General features: G+C 43.9%; 2 protein-coding genes across 6 annotated transcripts in view; both read right to left on the bottom strand.

Annotated features, from left to right (window-relative positions):
• UBE2G1 (ubiquitin conjugating enzyme E2 G1) overlaps positions 1 to 15,891 on the bottom strand; it is a 554,317-nt gene that overhangs the window by 135,896 nt on the left and 402,530 nt on the right. The window lies entirely within an intron of this gene.
• The window catches only part of P2RX1 (purinergic receptor P2X 1), a 30,146-nt gene that overhangs the window by 6,688 nt on the left and 7,567 nt on the right, over positions 1 to 15,891 (bottom strand). For 3 of the 4 annotated variants that reach the window (XM_042442878.1, XM_042442875.1, XM_042442876.1), the window contains 6 exons: positions 6,009 to 6,156; positions 4,766 to 4,837; positions 3,938 to 4,007; positions 2,315 to 2,411; positions 1,635 to 1,715; positions 513 to 654 (listed from right to left, as the gene is read on the bottom strand). In XM_042442878.1, the coding sequence (XP_042298812.1) occupies positions 513 to 654; positions 1,635 to 1,715; positions 2,315 to 2,411; positions 3,938 to 4,007; positions 4,766 to 4,837; positions 6,009 to 6,056 (510 nt within the window). In that variant the 5' untranslated portion in view covers positions 6,057 to 6,156. Of the gene's footprint in view, positions 1 to 512; positions 655 to 1,634; positions 1,716 to 2,314; positions 2,412 to 3,937; positions 4,008 to 4,765; positions 4,838 to 6,008; positions 6,157 to 6,796; positions 7,358 to 15,891 lie in introns of those variants that run through there. The other variant, XM_042442877.1, reaches the window with a different exon arrangement.

Raw genomic sequence — 15,891 nt, 5'->3', positions numbered from 1 at the left:
ATGGCACCTATGTCACCTTGAGTTAACCAGAGATATAATGCAACAAATCCAAACTACAGCTGGCCCTTGGTATCCGTTGGGGTTTGGGTCCAGGACCCTCCACAGATAGCAATATCCATGGATGCTCAAGTCCCAATACACGCAATGGTGTCCCTTATACAAAATGGCAAAATCAAAATCAAGTGGGTTGGCAATGCAACATAAGAAAAGCTCTGATGTATCTGGCCAACATTCTGTTTCTCTCAATGGACAACCATTGTACATCCCCAGTAGAAGATATGTAGACTGCCTCTGTCAATTGAGGTTCAACCTTCTCAAGAAGTAAACATCCCCACTTAAAAGCCCTGTAACTTTTGATTCCCTCACTTTCGAACAGCCCTCTGCCCCTTGCTTGGATGCCAGCGTTCCTGAATATTGGGAACACCTCCATCGTCTTGGTCCCACCTTCGTCTTCTTGGGTTCCCACCACACATCCTTTTCTGTTGCCCCCAAAACGACGGAGGGATCCTTACCTTCCGAGCAAGGACCGAAAAGGTCTGCCCAGATTCCTTCACCACGTAGCCCAGCTCAAACACAGGGCACAAGGGGTCCCTGACTCTGTGGTAGGTGCAGTTCCTCAGGTAGGGCTTGGTGATTTTCTCAACAAGGTTGCGTCTGCGGGGAAGACAAAAGCCACACTTGATTGCGTCTGCGTTCTTTGATTCGTTGAGTAACGCTTTGAGTCCTTGGACCAGTATTCTGGAAACTAGGACTTGAATCCAACTCAGGTATGGAAACCCGTTGGGTGACCCTGGGGAGGTCATACTGTCTCAGCCTCAGAGGAAGGCAACGGTGGCAAACCTCCTTAGAATAAACCTCCCCAAGCAAAGTTTAGAAGAGGACTTCTAGAAGTTAAACTTGATCTGAAGACACATAACAACAGCAGTTATTTCCTCTGGTTGTGTTTAACTCGTTCCTTGATAGTTATGAACTTATGCTGTTGCTGTTGTATTATTATTCAGCAAAGAAACAAAGCACAAAACAACACAACAACCAAGAAAAAGCATACGTTATACTATACTCTCGTTCCCACTTAGAGATAAATCGGTGTGCAATCCGAATTGATGGATCGATTTGACATCGGAGTGTGATTCCCGCTACATTTGCCTCGATTGCATTTTCTGGCACTAAAACAACCCATTTATGAATGAATCGATTCAAAACGGTTTGGTTCCAGCCAATCGAAGGGCAAATTTGAATCGATTCCGATCCGCTTGTGATTCACACTTGCGTTGAATCGATTTGGCGAAAAAGACGTGGGAAAAATCAGCGTCAAAAAGACGCAGGTTAAATGGGTTTGGTGCATGGCCTCGGTCACCGAATCGCTTCAGTGAATCGATTTCAGTGGGAACCAGTGTCGTTTGAACCGATGCAAACCGAATTGCGATCCGGTTTAAAAGGTAGTGGGAACGAGGCCACTATACTATACTATACTATACTATACTCTATCTTGTGAATGGACACTCGGCATCGCTCTGGAGTTCAGAGGCAATGGGGGAATTCAGGGCAACTCCAGCTCCAGAATATTCTGGAAGCAGCCCAGTGTATTCTGGCCATTGAAGACCTACCTTTCACCATCAGCATCCTTCACTTACCTGGAGACTTTGAACTTGGGGAACGTGATGCTGTTCTTGATAAACAAGGTGAAGTTTTCAGCGGCTAGAAGCAGCGGTGGGCTGCAAGGCACAAGATGCCCAGATGCCAAAACATGGAAGAGGCAAAGAAAAAAGGAGGATTAGAACCTGTTTCTCTAGTTGGACGTCGTTTACCTCCGTTCCGATACTTTCCAACACGTGGCGGGTGAAAACAGTGGGATGCGTGTGCCCACGAAACATCGCAATGTGGTCAAGATGCAAAGCTGAGAGATGCCACAACAGTATGCTTTTGCCTGAATTGACAGGATTTGTGCAAACTGTTTTTTGTGCAAACTACTTTTGCACTTTGAACTCAGTTTGCAGCAATGGAAGTAAACTGTGCACAAAGGGAGAAATGGAGAAAGAAACCGGGACATTTTAAAGGCATTTCAAAAAGTGAGATGACAGAGGATTAATTGGGAATGGATGAAGGCAAACAAACTGGAACTTAATCCCGAGAAGACAGAGGTGCTCATCTGTGGGAATATGCTATACCATACTACTACTACTACTACTACTACTACTATTAAATACCCTTAATGTTTAGTTTTACCCCCAATGGGTCAAGGATCTGACGGAGTATAAAGCAACAATGTTCTTGTGAGAATGAGCATCATTAGGATAAGAAAGCGGAAACTTACTTGGGCACTTCATCATCAATCTCTACAGGGCACCAGCCATAAATCTCACAGGTCTTCTGCGCATGGCTGAAATTCACACATTTCCCAGTCATGATCCCTGAAGAAAACAGATAGCAAATGTATAGTTAGTAAAAAAAAATCATCTGAGAGACCATCATATACAGAATCTAACGTTAGTCACCACTGACTTATACTGGCAAGGACTGCTGGGTGATACAATCCAAGAACACCTGGAAGGCTATAGGATTCGCACCATTGAATTCAAGTAGCAATGCTTGCTTCAAGAGCTCAGAAATGGACCAGAAGCTGGTGGAGATGTTGTGAAAGTGAGATATGGTCCCACAAATCATTTCCCGTCAATGGGGAATGAGTTGAGTGTCCCTGAACCACAGCGGTAGAGTAGTAACATAGCCACCAGCATTTCACAGATGTGGCTGAACAAGCTCAAGAGTATGGTCAAGATGGCAAAGGTTACTCCATAAGGAAGAACGCACAAGCCATGAGAGGTTGCAGGAGTTTGCTTTGGCCAGAGCCCACAGGGAAGGGCAAAATTCACCCTGAATTATTATTATTATTATTATTATTATTTTATTTATTTATATTCCACCTTTTCCTGAAGGAATCAAGGCGGATTACAGCAGACTTGAATTAATTCAGTGCCAACTACTTGAGCTCCGTTTGCAGCAATTGAAGGAAGCTGAGCATAAAGTGGGAAAGTGGGAGGAAGAGAGAGAAACAGGGACATTTTAAAAGCATCTTAAAAAGTGGGACGGTAATGCGACGCAAGAAATTTTGAAAACCAAATCTGAATCAAGAATGGAAATTTATCTTTCAAATATGTTAAACAGGATGCCCTATAATCAGAGGAGAAAAAATACTGGAGAGTCCTATTATATTAGAAGGTATCTATTGTCCGAGGAATAAGGGAATCTTGTATAATAACAATTAAGCTAACCATTTAATATATTTGGTATAGCAACTTTGAAAATGACTTATATAAATTGGTAGTGGTGTGTGTGTGTGTGTGTGTGTATGTGTGTGTATATATATATATAATTATTAAGCTTTATTTATACATTTATTTATTTATAAAGTGCTGTAAAGTTACACAATCAATTAAAATAGATAAAATAAACCTGCCAACGGTGTACATCCTATGAGAATAGTTAAACCTACATCTTAACATTCAAGCAATACAATTCTTTCATTAATAAAATGGTTTCATTAATACAATTAATTGAAACTGCCCTTGCCAGCCTTGGGTATATGGTACATTTTAAAATGCAGACACTGGTGACAGCTACATTTGTTGTCCCCACGCATTTTGATGTCCGAGGCCATAGGTCTTATTTCGTTCCCAAAGCCAAGGTGCTTGGATCAGACATATCCTAGGTCAGACAGGTTACTTTGGTACCTAAAAGAGGCAAATCTCACCCTTCCAGGTAGGAAAAAGACATTCCCGATAAATTACGTAAGTAACAACATGGCATGTCCTTTCATGCCATTGACAATCTGCCACATGCGCTGGGTCGGTCCTGATACAACAAGTGATATAACGGAAGGCTTAAACCACAAATCAGTTTGCAAAAAGAGTTTTTTGGGGGATGCTCTTCTCCTTCTCACCTTGACCCTGGCGAAGGAACTTCCCTTGCGCACATTTACTGTCTTCCTCGCATTTGCTTGCATCCGGATGCTAGGAGAAAGGAGGAAAAACGGGAGTCGTTCAGGAATGAAGATGCAGCGTTGGTAATAAGATCTCATTCTCATTGTCACCTTTGGGATGGATAGCTTCTGGCCTCCAAGACGAGATTGGTCTGGAGCACCTATCATCCTTATGGTTGAGGGCTGATGGGAGCTGCTGTCCAATAATTTCCAGAGGACCACAGCATGCGCTCACCCTACCATTGCGCTCCGCACTCCTTGCGCAGGTCTGTGGCCATAATAAAGATGAACTGAACTCTGCAGTCCTATTGAAAACTTCATCCTTACAAACCGAGCGGTCCTCCTCCAGATGGTCCTCCAGATGTTTTTGGACTGCAGCTCCCATCAACCCCAGTCAGCCAAGCAAGGGTTTGGTTCCAGGATCCTCCATGGATAACAAAATCCATGGGCGCTCAAATCCCATCATCATCATCATCATCATCCTGCCCTTCTCCCAAGGCTGGGACTCAGGGCGGCTTACAACATTAAAAACACACAACATGTAAAAAGACACATTCAAGGCAATGGCATAGCAAAATGGTGTCCCTGATATAAAATGGCAAACCAAGGTTTGCTTTTTGGAATATACACTTTTGGGGGGATATTTTCAAGCCGTGGATGCTTGAATCCGTGGATAAAAAGAATCTGCGGATAAGGCGGGCCAGTACATTATAATGGAAACATTAAAATAGATAGATAGATAGATAGATAGATAGATAGATAGATAGATAAGGATAGTGTATGGCTTACCTCTGGACACGTTTCTTGCTTCTGTCTCCGAGTTACAATGAAGTTGGTCATCACCACAAAGGAACTGTCTCCCTGGAAAGGGAACAGAAGATGAATTGCAAGAAGAGCAATAGGAAAATTCCCCACTACAATAGTCATGTCCAACGGAGGCCGGTGGGTTCTGTGTCGATGGAGGGATGGATCCGTTCTGGGTTTTAGCCTGAACTTTAAAGGAACTATCCAACGTTCCGAATGCCATCCCTCAAATAGGTCCAGCATCTAGGAGTTGGGGCTAAAACCCAGAATGGATCCACCGCCACATTGCTCTGGATCCCAACAGTTTTGCTTTGCCAACTGGACTTAACTACTTGAGGGAGAGGTTGGGGGGGGGGCAACATTTACATCTAAGGCTGCATCCACACTGCAGAAACAATCGAGTCTGACACCACTTTAACTGCTATGTCTCAGTGCGATAAACGTCTCACAAAACAACAGCCCCCTGAATTTCATAGCATTGAGCCAGGGCAGTTAAAGTGGTGTTTTAAGGTTGAAAGCACACAATTATCTGTATTTAAAGTACCCAGTGTTCAAAAAATATGTATTAATTTGCTGCATTTGATGTGTGTGTGTGTGTGTGTGTGTATATATCCCACTTGCCTCCCATAAGTGAAACGTGAAGGAGCTGCTTGATTCCAAATTTTTGCATTTGCTTGTTTTCAGCTGCAGATGGATGCAACGATCTAATGCACCTTGTGAAAAATATATGGACATACATGAGTAAATGGACACCAAATAGGCTGAGTCTGGAGAAGAGAAGGTTAAGAGGTGATATGATAGCCCTGTTTAAATAATTGAAGGGATGTCGTATTGAGGAGGGAGCAAGCTTGTTTTCTGCTGCTCCAGAGACTAGGACCCAGAGCAAGCTCCAGGAAAAGAGATTCCAGCTCAACATTAGGAGGAACCTCCTGAGAGTAAGGGCTGTTCGATAGTGGAACAAACTCCCTTGGAGTATAGTGGAGTCTCCTTCTTTGGAGGTCTTTAAACAGAGGCTGGATGGCCATCTGTCAATGGGGATGCTTTGATTGAGAGTTCCTGCATGGCAGAATGGGGTTGGACTGGATGGCCCTTTTTGGGGTCTCTTCCAACTCTAGGATTCTATGATCCAACTCGACTACGGTACCATTTTGAAGATGGAAAAACTAAGGGAAAGAAATCCATCCATTCTTTCTTTGGGCGCATCTCACCTGAAACTGTGCGTTCTTACCTGCGGTGGGAAAACATAATCCGCCACGTCCCAAATGTACGGACCCATATCGCTAAAGTTGGTCAGTGTTAAGCCTTTGAGCTTCACGGAGACGGAGCTGATGATCCCGTCCTTGGACTGGTAGCCTTTTTCGTAGAGAAACACCCATCTAGGAACAAAATCAAAGAACAATATTGGTCATTGAATAACAATCCTGGTGCAACAAAACGGTGAAGGTAAAATGTTATGGAAACATATAAAGTGCTTGTTCTATATAGTGTCACGGCAGCGAGGATCGTTTTTGAAAGGAAATGGAATTATTTAAAACAGAATGTACTAACATTGTTAAAATATGTCCATGATAAAACCTAATGTACATGATTTGCAGAAAGAGACTTAGAAATGAAACTCCAATGCAATGGGAAAGCCCTGAAATACCAACAATAGAAGACTGTTTAGCTAAAGCGCTAGATATGCGAGAAATGGTCAGCGTTGCTGAAGAAAAGGCCACTCAAACAACGGAAGGAGGGTTGGAAATTAGTCTTTCAATGTTGTAAAGAAAGATGGAATAAAGGGAAATTCAAGTCATTGGAATAAATACACTCTCAAACATACTTAAGAACAATCAGAAATGTGCAATTGGACACGGAAATCAAGCTTAAAGCAGGTTATGGGGAACCAATGTGAAAAATGTTACGACAGAATATGAATATTAGAAATCGATTTCTGTGAAAATGCAATAAATATTATCCAACGAAACGGTGACGGTAGGCATTATAATTGTGTTATTAGAGTCTTGAAGGCCTTACCATTGCTTTGTGAGATTTGCATTACATCTTTTAACACTTTCCCACTTTTCAGCAATGAGTAATAGTTGCAAAGAGGTTGCAAATATGCCAGTGACCTCTGCATGGCAGGATTTGGACTCGGCGGCCCTTGCGTTCCCTTCTTTGGTTCTGGAACAATGACAAAACTGACCAAAACATCTTGCGTTATGGCAGTATGACAACACAATGTTCAGGCTGGACACACAATGTTCAGGCTTTTCAGCCGCTCCAAAATCCATGCTGGCTTTTCGTCGCCATCACGCTCCCTTCAACATTCAATAGCCATTCTATCGGCACTGCATGCTACCTTGGATGCGTTGCTTTTAGGATCGTCCTCTCCACCCTCGCATTGGAGTTTCATTCCTAAAGTGTTTGCGTACGTCTCTTTCTGCAAAAACGACGTTGGCAAAGCTGGCGCTACCTCCCTGTGGCATCTGGGTGGTGCTGTTTGGCCACATAAGCCTCGGCACGCACTGTTTGTGAACAAGTGAGTATGCAACCTCCAAAATAAAAAACTCTTAGGCCTGTTCCAGACTGCCAAAATAAAGCTGCTTTGGGTCTCTTTGGAGGTATGCTATTTAAGTGACGCATGGGTCCTAACAGTCCGGAGGTTGCGCCAAAGCCAGACTCCATTCCTAAGCACTGGAGGGCAGCTTTGGTGCAGCTTCCGGATTCTTAGGACGCATGCATCATTTAAACAGCATACCTCCAAAGAGACCCCAAGCAGCTTTATTTTGGCAGTCTGGAACAGGCCTAAGTAAGGAAGAAAAAAGATCCACTTAAGGGGATAAATACAGGAAAAATCATCTTTATTAGGGGAACTTCCTTCTAAGGACATTGATGGGAAAAACCCATCAATGGGCTCGCAACCTTGTGACTATTGCCTTCATGAAATCTGGAACAGCCTCTCCAGTTGCCAGTGGATCTTTGTGCAAAGTGTTGTCGCACTCTCTCCTTCCTTTCCAAAAAATCTGCACATTGGAAATGATGGATCTGGAGTAACTGGGATGTCTTGCTTTGCAGGGTGTGTTTGTGCGATGCATCCTGGCTTAAAATAGGCATTTTGTGTTCAGAGGGATATAGCCCAATGTCTGGAGGGTGGATAGAAACCAGATTTGCCCCCCGTTCTTTTTTAATCTGTCCGGCTCAACTGAGACCATTCCACAAAAGTTTGGATTTCGTCTCAGAAGGAACGGCGGCCTTTACAGTCTCTGCGATGAAGCCAGGATTAAATTGTTTTCTTGTAATCCAGCCGGATGGATACCGGAGAGTCCAAAGGTTTTAGAGAAACTATCATGGCAATCTGGCAACAAATAAAATAAAATATGAACAAAAATAAAAGAAACTTCCAACCCACATATTTTCAGATCTCTGAATATTTTGCATTTTTAACTAAATATAACCTGGATTAAAATCTTGGCCCATGGTCGGCATCAGGGTCAGTCTGGGGCATAACGCTGATGGATTAAAAGCCCAGTACGGATCGTGAACGGCAATTTTTCAACCCACTCTCATTTTTTCCACCACTGACTTACCCGACTATACAAATCCTTTCCCACTTTGAACTGGGTTTGCAACAGAGGCTCCAAAAATGATCCAGAAGCCTATACAAGGAACAGAAACACTCTGCAAACCTTTCGGGGAAAGCCTGAGAACTGGTACTACCATGCGGCTCAACGCTTTGCTAATCCAGGCCCCCAGAGCCCTCCGTTTTTATGACCTTTCGCTGCTGCTGCGATGGAGCAGAGTACATGTGTAAATAGCAGTTCGCTTCCATGTACAGCCCATCTCTTGTGGTTTCCTTAAGACCAAGATAAACAAGGTACTCCTTTCCCATAGAGTCCAGGATATTGATCTTTCTGGAGAGGATGTAACCCAGGGGCCATCCAAAGAAAGAAGTTCTGCTTTTTCAGTTCCATCGAAGCCTGACTCTTCTACACAATCCCAGCTAGAGTAGACCCTTTGAATGGATGCGGTTTACTCAAGTGTTGACCTACTTTAACAATGGGGCCTAATCTAAATAGGACTACTAACAGGTTTCATGCTTTAAAATAGTCCCTCCATATCTGTGGATTCTTATTCATGGATTCAACCACCCACGTCTTGTAAAGATTTTTAATATATATACATCCCCAAAAGCGAACCTTGATTTGGCCCTTTTATATAAAAGACACTGTTTTACTCTGCCACTGTATTTAATGGGACTTGAGCATCCGTGGATTTTGGTATCCATGGGGGTCCTGGAACCAAACCCCAGAAGATACCAAGGGCCCGCTATACATCCACACTTCAATTTTGGTTTTGATTGTCCTGGATTAGAATATGATTCAATACGATATCGAAAAAAGAATGGATCATAATGTATTAATGGAGGCTATGAGCATGGTTCTTAATCGATCTAAAGACTGTTGAAATTTCTGACCTGGAAATGATGATAAATCCATGAACTGTGTCAACCACTTTCATTGATCCTGTTGCTTCTTGTCTGATCAGGCGTTCGCTATATAATCCAAAGCTTCAAACATGCTGACTCTAGCTATAACTCGGCAACTCAACTCTGTCCAGCTGCATGCATCAGAGGAAGTAGACCAAAGTCTAGGAAAGCTCAGGCTGCCAACTTCTTTCTTTCAGGGAGTCTCAAAGGTGCAACAAGAGCTCTCTATATACTGATCCTACAGACCAACATGGCTATATCTTTGAATTATGTCCAACTTGGTTGCTTGGGGACTCCTGGAGAAATGTTGTTTGCAATTTCTTTGTTAGTGTTGGATACCAAGACTGAAGACCAGTCTGTTCTTGGTCTGCAAGAAGATACCAAGACCGAAGACCAGTCCGTTCTTGGTCTGCAAGAAGATACCAAGACCGAAGACCAGTCCGTTCTTGGTCTGCAAGAGGACACCAAGACCGAAGACCAGTCCGTTCTTGGTCTGCAAGAGGACACCAAGACCGAAGACCAGTCCGTTCTTGGTCTGCAAGAGGACACCAAGACCGAAGACCAGTCCATTCTTGGTCTGCAAGAAGATACCAAGACCGAAGACCAGTCCATTCTTGGTCTGCAAGAAGATACCAAACTGAAGACCAGTCCGTTCTGGTCTGCAAGAAGATACCAAAACTGAAGACCAGTCCGTTTTGGAATGCAAGAGCAGGAATCCACCTGAATCCCATTGCAAAGGTTCAGGTGGATAGCATCAGGATGAAAAGACGGTTCAGTTGGTCCCAATAATCAGATCTAAGCCACCATTACTACCTATTGGATCGTCTCTCATCTCAATGGAAAACCTTGTCACTCCATGCTCTTCCCAGTTGCTGGCGCCTTATTTGTTGCACCACACCATAGCTAGGTTAGGCTAGGCTCGAAAAAATCCTAAGTACAAGCACAAGCCAGAAACATTTCAGATTAAAGAACATCTGTTGCAGAAGAAACTGCTTCATCGCCTAGACCAAGCCTAGAAAAGAAGACAGACCAGTCTTTTGGGGGAAGGAATTTCACAGACTGGGTGACACCACTGAGAAAGCCATGCCACGAATCCTTGCTTTCTCCCACTCTCTGCTTTCCACAGCCCTATGAACAGTCCAGGACCCTGGCATCTCTTAAATTATATTCCTTGGCTATATTCCTAAGGACCCTTTTTAAAAAACCCAAACTTGGCAACGCGCCCGTTGCAAAGCTCTCCAACAGAAACCGACCACATGCATTCTTTGGGACTTATTTTATGCACGGGACTAAAATTAATACCCTCTTGTCCATCTGCCTGCCAGTTTTGTGTTCCCAGCCTCTGGAGCGATGGGCAAAGGCCAGTTACGTGGCACGCCGGAAATGTCTGGAAGGCTTTTCATGTTTAGAGGAAATTCCCATACCGTCGGATGTTTGTTTTACTCCGGCAAGCGGAGCGATCGTCGAGAGACTCAGTGTCAGGCTTCTGTATCGGAGGGAAACACATCTGCTCCAAATTTCAGAGGCTCTATCAAAAGGTGCAGAAACCTAACTTAGGCCTGTTACAGACTGGCAAAATAAAGCTGCTTCGGGTCTCTTTGGAGGTATGCTGTTTAAATGATGCATGCATCTGAAGAATCCAGAAGCTGCACCAAAGCTGCCCTCCAGTGCTTAGGAATGGAGTGTGGCTTTGGCGCAACCTCCGGACTCTTAGGACCCATGCACCATTTAAAGAGCATACCTCCAAAGAGATCCAAAGCAGCTTTATTTTGGCAGTCTGCAACAGGCCTTATATTAGTTTTGTAAAATTGGGATATTGTTGTTGTATTGTCTGGACTTTTTATTGTAAGCTGCCTCTGTTGTCTTCCGACAGAGAGGTGGGGTACAAATAAAGTTGTTATTATCATTATCATCATCATTATTATTAGCAATGCCCTTGTACAGAGATGGCAAGAAGATCATCTATTATTTATTTCCCAGTTGCAAAACGGTTTCCCCAAAAGTCCAGAAGCCCTGCCAGAAAGAATAATGGAGTATCAAGAGTTTTGAATCCTGATGTGTTCCTAAGGATTTTTATGCGCAGGTAGACACCTGTGGCTTGTTTGTGCAAAGCCCATCATTTTCGACACAGGCTGAAGGAGAAAATAACTTTCTGACATACAACGCTTAGGGAAAAGCCAGCCGTCTCAAATGGGAAACAGGCCCACACAGATGGAAGATGTATGGCGAACTCATCTTGCCCAAGGTAGTTAACATTAAGCATTAAGGAGCATGGCTTACATTTCTGGCTGCCACAGTTTTACGGCTGTTGCACTGCGTTTGTCACCGCTTTGAAATACGCAGCCTGGTTTTGGGAGGCTACTGCGGCAGAGATCTGGATAATGTCTAGGACTGGACGGCACTGTTGGCTGACAGCGCTTTGCTTCCGGGGACTGGCATTTCTTCCTTTACTGCAAAGATGGATCGCAAAATAGGAGACATATATATCCAGACTCTGGGGGTTTTTTTTGGACTATAGATCACAAAATCCCCAGTGGGAAGATGGGTAGAGGTTTTTCGGGGTCTGTGGCCATGTTCTAGAAGAGTTTATTCCTGACGTTTCGCCAGCATCTGTGACTGGCATCTTTGGAGAATGTACCCCACTCTCTTCCATGCCAGCATTCTCTGAAGATGCCAGCCACAGATGCTGGCGAAACGTCAGGAATAAACTCTTCTAGGACATGTCCACATAGACCGAAAGACCCACAAAAAGCTATAGATGCTGGCCATGAAAGCCTTCGACTTCACGTTCTTCGGCATTATCTTCCTTTGCTTCATCCTTTACATCCTTCATTACATGCCCCTAACTTATCCAATGGGTCAGATCCAAATCCATAACTGTGGCCCCCAAAATCTGCCCTCGACTTGGACGCGAGTTACAGTCGAGTATATATACACAACATTCACCTTAAGAATAAACATTATTTTCCATCTTACTGTAGGTTTTGGTTCATTTCCAAATATTAAATCTCATTTTACATTTTATTACCGCTTATATTTCCTAACTGCCACGCTCTGAGCCTACTTCGCAGGCTTGTTGTGAATGTAGAGATGTGGGAAAACCATGGCTGAAGAAGGAGAGAGTCAGAAGCAAGGTTCTTCCTATTCCTTTAGAGTTTAGACAGACTGTGTTGGCTCAAGGAGGAGGTTTTGAGTGTCGGGAAAAGACCCCAAACGTCCAACTATTTAATTTGTTATTATTGGACCTGTGCTGCCAAGAATGGAGAGAGATGCTTGGTGGACTTTCTGCCCCGTGTGCCAAAATAATTTGGCTGGCTTTGAGCATTACGCACCTTGAATTGGATGGAGAGAGAGGGTCAGCCCAAGTTCCCACTCCGACAGCAAAACGTCGAGGGCCAGAAATGGGTATAAACATCCAAAATGAAATACCTAGCTAATTTTCCTATTATTTCCATCCCTCGGTTTCAGTTTGGATCAAGAGAGCCTTCTCTAGCTATCATAATATGGGAGTAGGAGCCCAAACCATTTGGGATTAGAGAAAGAAAGAAAGGAAGGAAGGAAGGAAGGAAGGAAGGAAGGAAAGAAAGAAAGGCAACAGAAAGGAAAGATAAAATAATGGCACAGTACTCAGCTGTGTAAACGCACCTTGGACATGTCACACTGGCAAACCTCCTCTGAACAAATCATGCCAAGAAAACCCCAGGATAGGTTTGCCTTAGGGTTGCCATAGGTCTTTTGCAAGTCACACTCTCTCAGCCTCAGAGGATTGCAATGGCAAACCTCCTCTGAACAAATCTTGCCAAGAAAACCCCAATATAGGTTTGCCTTAGGGTTGCCATAAGTCAAAAATGACTTGAACGTGCACAACAACAACACACACATTCCTACGTCTAGCTGAGTTCAAGGAATTTTACTTGCAGGTAGGTATCCGGTTAGTTACCTGGGATCGAGGCTGCTGCTGCCACACTGCAGAAATAAAACAGTTTGGCACTACTTTAACCACCAGGGAAGGCTCAATATCACTGCAAACTGTGTTCAAAGTGTAAAAGTAGTTTGTATTCAGTGTGAATTCGAAGGCTTTCACGGCTGGCATCCATGCTTTTTGTGGGTATTTCGGGCTCTGTGGCCATGTTCTGGAAGAGTTTGTTCCTGACGTTTCGCCAGCATCTGTGGCTTCGGCATCTTCAGAGAATGCTGCCATGGAAGAGAGTTGGAGATACATATACACACACACAGTGTGTGAACCTGGGTATATACCCAACTCACTTCCATGCCAGCATTCTCTGAAGATGCCAGCCACAGATGCTGGCAAAACGTCAGGAACAAACTCTTCCATGGCCACAGAGCCCAAAAAACACACTTTGTGTTCAATGTATTTGGGGGAGGAACAGCAGGCTGCAGAATTCAGCCAAGCCAATCTTGCTTTTTTGAGACATTTCCTTCCTATGATGAAACGGAGTTACAGTTTATCTGCCGTTTCCCCGATGCTTTGCAACCTTTGAAACCTACCAAATGTCAAAATACTCAAATACATGGAGTATTTTATTTTTGCAAATGGTCGCCAAAGACACACATAAGTCATGCAAAGGACACACCTGGGTGCTTGAAGGGCCCCTTTTCTCTAAGAAACTAAAACTAACTACCCAGAGCATGAAAAAGTTACTTTCTGGGGAGTAAAGCTTGCAGGATCCCCAAATGCCATAGCCGCCTTAGTAAGGGTGCTCAACAATGGCTCCTCTTCTTCATCCTGGAGAGAAGTGACCAGTGGGGTCCCACGGGGTTTTGTCTTGGACCTAGTGCTATTCAACATCTTTACCAATGACCTGGATGACAGAATTGGGGGCATACTTATCAAATTTGCAGATGACACCAAATTAGGAGGAGTAGCCAATACTCCAGAGGACAGGATCAAAATTAAAAATGACCTGAATAGACTAGAAAGCTGGGCCAAAGCTAACAAAATGAAATTCAACACGGAGAAATGGAAGGTACTGCACTTAGGGCAGAAAAATGAAATGCACAGATATAGGAGTTTGCAAAGGTCTTTGAACTAAGCAATAAACTGTTTTTAAAGGCGGTAACCAAGGCGTTGAACTTGGCCACTGCCACCAAAAATTTTAAGCACATTGTACAGGTCCCTGAAAGTTCGCACTACAACCCAGGGTGGATTCACAGCCCCGCTGGCATGGAACTGCTAGCTACTACTGCATTTCTAAGGGGTTTGAGTTTTGAGTAGCCAGTGTTGTATTATAAATGTTAACCCGTCATCATCCACGGCAGCCTTCATAAGCTTTGAAGGAGAATCTGTAGTCATGAGCATATGTAGATCGCTCTCATTTTTCTCCGTTGCACTTTCCTTTATGCCCAAAGGAGCTCTCACTCCGGCCACAAGCGTTATCGCAAAACCCAGATGCGCCAGAATAAGGAAGTTAAAAAACCCCAAGCCAGCGATCAAACCAACAAACCAACTGTTAATAATATCTGCCAGCAAAGTTTATGTACAACTTTACACCTGGCCCTTTGTGAGTGAGTGCCACTGAGATCCGGAGTGCTTCTTACGTCTGACCGCAAATGATATTTCTCCTTTCGGATAAAGAGACCCTTGCAAAATACAAAATCATAGGAGTTGTAAAGAACCACAAGGGCCATCTAGTCCTATGCAGGGATACACAACGCAACCAAAACACTCACAATAAACAGTTGACCTAAAGTGCACGATGACTAATAAATGGGTCCGAGAGCAAATCAAGCCTGAACCTTCCCAAGAAGCCAAAATATCTAAACCAAATTGAACCTCAAAGATCTCTACGAGATCTCTATACGTACTGATCCTACAAACTGACACGGCTATATTTTTGAACCCCAGTCCTGGAACCCCAGTGGGACTGGTTAAGCTGGTTTTGCCCCATGCCAGCTCCAGTGTGGACACTCTTTGAGAAGCGTTCCCAATGCACTTGTTTTGGAGAAGAGGCTCACATGGATTTGGCCACAGCATTACTTCTGCCCTGACTTGTGGGTCTGTGGGATTTCAGGAGGATGAAGATGGCACAGCTCCCAGCAAACTATTTTGGGCTTGTTCTTTCCCCCCATTATTTTTAACGCTTGGCTGGCTGTAGATATTTATCCGCAGCAATTGCTTCTGCTCAGCGGAGACGGCGGGATCCCATGTCACTGGGGCAGCGGATCCATTCCAGGTTTCAATCCAAACTTTAAAGGCACTGCTTATGGTTCCACACTGAGCCTTCGCTCCCAAATGGTTTCAGCACATTGGAGAGATCATTTGAAAGTCTGGATTTGAGCAGATCCATGACCGCAGCTTGCAACCGCTGGGGGACCTCGGGCATGTCACATATTCTCAGCCCACAAAAAAACAGTTATAGGTTCGCCTTAGGCTCACCTTCCATCGGAAATGACTTGAAGGCACCCAACAACAAGAAACCCCAGACTCATCTCCTATGTATTGTCTCATCTTCTCCCCTTTAGATAAAATACAAATTGGTTAGGAGTTGTGAAGTCAAAGGCTTCCATGGGCGGCATCCATCGTTTTTGGTGGGGTTTTCAGGCTATGTGGCCATGTTCTAGAAGAACATAGAGATAGATAGATAGATAGATAGATAGATAGATAGATAGATAGATAGATAGA

Source organism: Sceloporus undulatus, chromosome 11 (genome assembly GCF_019175285.1).
Source record: "Sceloporus undulatus isolate JIND9_A2432 ecotype Alabama chromosome 11, SceUnd_v1.1, whole genome shotgun sequence".
NCBI lineage: Eukaryota > Metazoa > Chordata > Lepidosauria > Squamata > Phrynosomatidae > Sceloporus > Sceloporus undulatus.
Note: the sequence above shows the minus strand (reverse complement) of the source record. Positions and strands in the feature narration are given on the sequence as shown.